Below are 6,748 nucleotides of genomic sequence, written 5' to 3'. Positions count from 1 at the left end.
TTACATTGTTTTTCATATATATAATTGAAATATTTGTTATACAAGAGCTTTACCTGTTTTCTGAACAAAATTTTTGGACAGCAAGTTAAAATATACTTTTGTTTGTTAGTTAATTTTCATTGGTCTGAAATTCAGACCCTTACAACAGATTCATTTAAGGAGAAAAAACTTTATCCAAAATTTATTTCATTTTTATTCATAAAACTTAAATTAAGATCTTACGTAGAAAGAATTAAACTGTCACTTAACCGAACAGTTATCAATGTCATGTGATTCTTTAATCTTATTTAAGGTATGAATGGACTCAGTCACCTTTCAAGATCTCTGGCTGAGTCCTAAGGCGAATGGGTCTACATTTCCCTGTAGTGTAGTTTTATAAGCCATAGGGACTTTTGGGTTGGCTATTACAAATGCAATTTACTTCATTGTTCGATGATAAAGAAATATATATAAAAAACACAAAAAATATGATGATCACGGAACCTATACATGAACCTACATGAACAAGTTTCATGCATATTGACAAATCTTTGAGGATAACCACTCTGCATTCCCATTTCTACTATGTATATTAACATATTATATACACAAGATGAAAGGCACCATAGAAGGGTGAGAGTGAGTTGTAGACCTTAGTCCTCATGAGGAGAACTGTGCCTATATTTTTCCCGCCTTCGAGGGTGTTCATCTCTTTCTTTTCTTTTACCAGAATGTCTGTCAGTGTCAGTAGAACTTCTGTGCCAATGTTCTTTCTCAGATGAACTCCTGTCACGGTAACGACCGCTCCTCTCCGAAGAGCTCCTTCTATGTGAGTGGTCATCTCGGTGACTTGAACTCCTTCTGTAGTGCCCTTCCTCAAAGTCCACTGAGCTTTTGAGTGTATCTTCTGTCTTGTTCTTATCATTAGAACCCCTTTTATGAGAGTCTTCTTCCTTTTCTGAAAGGTTCCTTTCTCTTCTTCTAGGGGGGGATGGGACCTGTACATGTATGGACAAATAAAAGAAATTAACAATCAAATTGTAAATTTCAAAATTTTGATTTGGAATAATAAGTTTTAGTAAACTAATGATTTATCAAAAGCAACATTGAACAAGCAAATAGAAATAATGCGCCATGACTAACTATGAACAATCCTAGACCAAATCCAAAAGCATTTGTCCTTAAATATCTTAAAATATTTAATATAGATCAGATATTCTTATATATATAAGATTGTAAAACATCTTTTCCACATGAGATGTGCTCCAAAAGGTAAAACAAAACACCTGAAAGCGTGACATGTATCTTCCCTCAGGTGGAGGTGGGATGCCAAGCTTCTTCAATTCCTCATATGGGATTGGTTTCCTGGTTAAATAGTAGAGAAAATAAAGAATCAATGTCCACAAGTCAATGAACAGAAACTACGTTGTCAAAATAAACTCATTGGATCATATTCAAGCAGGTCTCATAAACCATATTATAGCATCAAGTCAAATAGTCAATGGAGATATGTCATGTTTTTGTTTGCATTACACTTAGATTTATCCCTTTTCACGAAACTTCTATAATGAAGAATTATACAAACAACTTTCAGATCACAACTTCCACTACTTAGAGGCAATCCATCATCTTATGGTACTATAAACTTCAATACACATGTAATCATCATCATTTCCATTATGGCTGCCCCATTTCAATCTTACCCTCCCTCACACCTGTCTTCCTTTTGATATTTGAAGCAAGTTTTTTAAAACGAGGTTATAATATATTTCATAAATAAGGAAAAATATAGTTTTCAGATATAAGAGAGCTGAAATTTACAGGGGTGCCCGAAATGGTTTTTCTCTTCCCCCAAAACGAAGTTGTCCTGATTCCTTCTTACCACTAAGACCGCCGCCTGCAGGAGAGAACAGAAAATAGTCAGGTGGCTTTGGCTCAATGGGTGAAAATGCAACTTCAGGAATGAGTCACTTTAACTGACCTAACCGTCTAGGAATCCATCCAGGCATCAATTGCTGTCTGTTGTAATCCACTATGATTTCACAGTCATCAACTATCAAATGATGAGCATCCTGCAAGTGAGAGAAGTGAATAAATTTCCATAACATTAACAATTAATAAAAAGGCATATTTTGATTCAACTGAAGTCCAGATGATTTCATTTGCTTCTTGTGACTATAAAATCAGGTAGGTTTTCTCAAAATTCAATTATTAAAGCATGACTGATGTGGATGTGTCTTTGTTTTATGTATAAGGAGGCATAATAGGGATTTAATTTTTGTTGTGTCATAAAGCTTTGCTTTCTTAGCAAAAATTTAAACAAAGTTTTAACAAATTGCAGCACCATATATGCCCGTCGCATCTCCCTTTCAGTTTCATATTCAACAAAAGCATAACCACAAGAAGCTCCAGTCACTGCAACCAAAAAAATTAAATTCAACATAAAAACTTAAATCCCACAGCTTGGCAATAAAATGGCTAAAAGAGTGATTATTTACATAACATTCCAAAAGAAGAAACACATAAAATTGCCAAACCACCTGTGGACATTTAACAAAAAAAATGAATATACCAGATGCTGTACAAATAGCCCAATGGGAAATGCTATGTCTGTCGGTAAATGAATATTAACAGAGATTTAATAAGAATCAATTTCCAGTACTTGGGTAAACAATAAAACAATTTAATACAAGAAACACTGTTCTAAGGCATGTATAAATTTACATGCACCATATTAATTCCATATCATCAAAAATAAACTATGGTAGTTAAAAGATACAAAATGAGCAGTATGTAGATTCCTAACAGACTTGTAAATTTCATAGTTTAAATACAAGAAAACATATCCTTGATTTCTTTTTTATCAAAACATAGTTGCAGAGCATTATAGAAGTAAGCACTCAGCAAGTACTCAATCATATTGATCTGCATGCTCAATATGAAACATCACTTAGATGTTGTTCCAAAGTACACAATTTGAAGAATTAAGATAGGTCCACGTAGAACAGGGGGAAATTACTGACAATCAACAAAAGGTTAAGAATTAAGATAGACCAAAGAATGATACCAATGTCTCTGACCAAGCGCAAGTTCTTCACGCGACCATACTTACTCATAACCTGAAAGTTAAAACCCACATTTCATAAGTACTCAGATTAAGATATCGGAGAAGTATTATGATAAAAAAAACGAGGCAGAAAAAGAAGAAACGATGGTGTCATAAACATGGGCTAGGAGAATTATCAATATCCTCCATCAAGTTGACAAAGTTGTCATCTTTTAAATTGGCTTTCTTCCTGGAAGAAACTCACAAGTATCAAGGAATATAGTTGAGTTCCAGATGCTCCTTCCAAAATCATAAGCTTTATGTTCCTTTCATACTCTTACTGATCGATTGTTTAAGTAGAGATAGGAATGGTCAGAATTGAACCCCGTCCATGTAATCTTATTTTATATTTCCATTCTTCAGGAAAAATAAATCTGCATCAACCAAGTTAATATTTTGCAATAATTTTCCAGATTCATGTATTTATCATACATACAAGACAGTATTACTTTGCTTTCAACAATTGTAACATAGAAGAAGAATATATCCTATTTGCACCCCATGGAAGGAAAAAGAAAAAGTTTTACCTTGCAAAGAGCATCTTCGGTGGTGAGGCGAGAGAGGCGAGCCACAAAGAGAGTGCAATAAGGGTCTCCAGTGGCCTTGGGATCACCAAAAGGGTCATCTGCAAAATTCAATTTTTTGAACATAAAATCGAACAAAATTGAAAATTTTGAAAAAGAAGAAAACGAAGGAAAAACATACAGAGGCCAATAGAGGAACAGAGTTGAGCACGAAAAACGGCATTGTCATGAGGAAGAATATCAGTGCCATCAATGCTGCCAGCTTGAATGGGATGGTAGGAATCTGCATAGAAGACAGAGTTCAAGTTTTTGGACCTCACACTCATTGCTTTTCACTCTTCGCTACAGCCTACAATGTTCCGTGATATTCCACGATAACAATGAAGTAATGCTACAATACACTCTACACTAGCAACAATCTTGTACACGAGCTCCTGCAATAAAAATAAAAAGGGATATTCTGTGACAACATATAAGGGATAAAAATAATTAGTGTCAACAAAATCAATAAAAAAAAAATGATAAATAGAAATACTCTAGTAGAAAAGGTTCTACCACAGTACACCAAGTACGGCAAAAACATGCAGTCAGCATATAATATCAGTTTAGTTATTTATGAGACATCAAAGGGTAGGATAAAATTTGAAGAGCAAAATATATTGAGATTAGGAACTCGCAAGGAGAAGCCTTTCTTTTCTTTATTCAATTTCCTGCGACAAACTTGGAAGACTTTACTGGACAATGTAAGACTGCTAGAAGATACAATACTAGCTAAAATTGAAAGTACAAGGTTGAGAAAAAAAAATTATGGTAAAAATATAAATGTCAACCATATACTTCAAAATTGTTTCAACTTCCAACAGTGGAATTTTTTCCTTGTTCTAAATAATTGAGTTTTGTTAAAATCCTCAGACTCCTGAACTCTTTCAGTCTTCTCCAGTAACTGATGTGCTGTTTTTAACTTGCCACACTTCTGAAACACATGCTCAAATGTGTCTCTAGCATAAGCTGATAAAGGAATACCCTTTTCTAGCATTGATTTAGCCTTCTCATATGCAGCATCTAATTGACCTACTTTGCACAGCTTCTGCAACTTGTGGTTCTCAAATTTTCTTTCCAATCTAGTGCATAGATCTGACTGATCATGTTCTCTCAAAAGAGTGTCTACTAAATTGTAAGTATGAAAATGTGGAATATATCCCAAACTCAACATTTCCATTAATAAGTCATAGGCAACTTTCCAGTTCTTATCCTCCCCATGAGCATGGATCAAAGCAGTGTAAGTTAAACTATCAGGAAGACACCTGTTCTTGTTCATGATCTCAAAGACCCTCGTAGCAAGGTTCAATTTTCCCAATTTACAAAGCATGGATATAACAGAATTATAAACAACCAACTTTGGCTTTAAGCCACTGGTCAACATTCTTCGAAACAAACTATTAGCTTCCTCCACCCGACGGTGGTCACACAACGCTGTTATAACAATAGAGTATCCCTCTTGAACACAAGTTAGCTTCCTTTCCTCAACAATCCTCAACACTTCCACAGCTTCTTCTACATTACCCAAGCGACAAAGCTCTGACATAAGCTTGACTACAACAAAAGCACTAGGCAATAAGCCAGAACTATGAACTGCCCAAAATACTGCAACGGCAGGCTGAATTGCACCACTGTTTCCTCCCATGTTAGGAACCAATATAGTGAACGGTCTACGAGTATTCCGCACTCTTACCTTCTCAACAGACCCTTCTTTTGCACTGATTAAACACAGCTCCCCAATAAGAACGTTAACAGCAGAACGAGTAGGAAGCACTCTAATCTTCTCCATTTGACCAAAAATTTCAAGAGCCATCTCTAATCTACCAAGTTTACACAAACCAACAATCATGTTACTGCAGGAATAGGTGTCAGGAGCCTCAATCTTGCGAAAAATTGAAAGTGCAAGCTCAATCATCTCCAAAGAAGATTGCCTCTTGCAGAGCACATAAAGCATATTATTATAGACAAGATTATCAGGCTTACACCTAAACACAGTTTCCATTTCCTGAAACAACGACAATGCTTCAGCAATTCTCCCTTGCCTACCCAAAAACCTGATAGAAATGGACAATGCCTTAGAAGAAACTCGACCCTTATGAAACGACATCGTTATCAACAAACACTTGATGTCATCAAAGAGCTTCCTCCTACCCAAGAAATCAGCCATGTACTCAACCACAGAGTCATGGAACTGAAAACCCATGTGGGTCCCGGCCAAGGAGAAGAATTTCAAGGTCTTCGCTCTACCCAACTCCTTTTGACTCATCAAAACATGAAGCACGAGATCGGAGGTTAACTCTCGGTTGTAACAAGTCAAAACGCGACCCATGTCGGCGTCGTTGGCGCAAGAGACGAGATGGGAAAGTAAGGAGCAAGTGGAAACGACATGAGAAGGGGCTGCGTTGCGTGAAAGGCGTGGAATTGGAGGAGGGTTTGAGGAATTAGGGTGAGTTATGGAAGAAGAAGAAGAAGAAGAAGATTTGAAAAGACGACACGTAGTGATAACATAAGCATAAAAAGCAGGAACATGTCTACTATTCCTACAAATACAAAGCATTGCAAATTCAGAGACAAGATTGTTTGTTACCGTTTTTGAGAGTCACCGTCGAATCCTTGTAGTTCTGCTTCTTACGTTGTTCTTCCGGAGAGCGATGTTATGTTAGACACAGACATGGCATTGGCATAAGGGCCGAATAGGGCTGGTTTCCGTTCCGACCCGGGCCCTGACCCAAAACCTGTTTTTATTTTCATTCCATATGTAGAAAATATTCGATGGATAATTGTTGAAAAAAGAAAAAAGAAAACAGTGGATAATCAATATTTGAATACTGTTTTGATTTAGTTTATTAATATATATATATATATATATATATATATATTCATTCTATGAGAAAGTATTCAAAATAAATAACTATTTATTAAAAAGCTAAAATTATAATGCATTTAATCCTATCTCTAGCCGGATGACAGCGTCTAAAAATTTCATCATTGTTTTTTTTATGATAAATAATTAATTATTTGGGTAAAACACCATCCTGCCTATATTTTATTTAAATAAATTATACATTGAGTACATAAAATAATGTATTAAAACACACAA

The 6,748-nt window shown here is 35.5% G+C and overlaps 1 protein-coding gene across 1 annotated transcript; it reads right to left on the bottom strand.

Moving 5' to 3' along the window:
• Positions 1-329: 329 nt before the first annotated feature.
• On the bottom strand, positions 330-6,399 carry LOC113862603 (U11/U12 small nuclear ribonucleoprotein 35 kDa protein). The gene is made up of 10 exons (XM_027495680.1): positions 6,384-6,399; positions 6,236-6,286; positions 3,791-3,892; positions 3,613-3,710; positions 3,047-3,098; positions 2,324-2,394; positions 1,961-2,051; positions 1,801-1,876; positions 1,266-1,344; positions 330-977 (listed from the first exon to the last, which is right to left on the bottom strand). The coding sequence occupies exons 1-10, from the start codon at positions 6,397-6,399 to the stop codon at positions 633-635; spliced, it is 981 nt and encodes a 326-aa protein (XP_027351481.1). The 3' UTR covers positions 330-632.
• Between the last annotated feature and the right edge of the window lie 349 nt (positions 6,400-6,748).

The sequence above is a fragment of the Abrus precatorius genome, unplaced genomic scaffold, assembly GCF_003935025.1.
Source record: "Abrus precatorius isolate BTA unplaced genomic scaffold, Abrus_2018 Scaffold3, whole genome shotgun sequence".
NCBI lineage: Eukaryota > Viridiplantae > Streptophyta > Magnoliopsida > Fabales > Fabaceae > Abrus > Abrus precatorius.
This window is presented reverse-complemented; position numbering and strand designations above follow the sequence as displayed.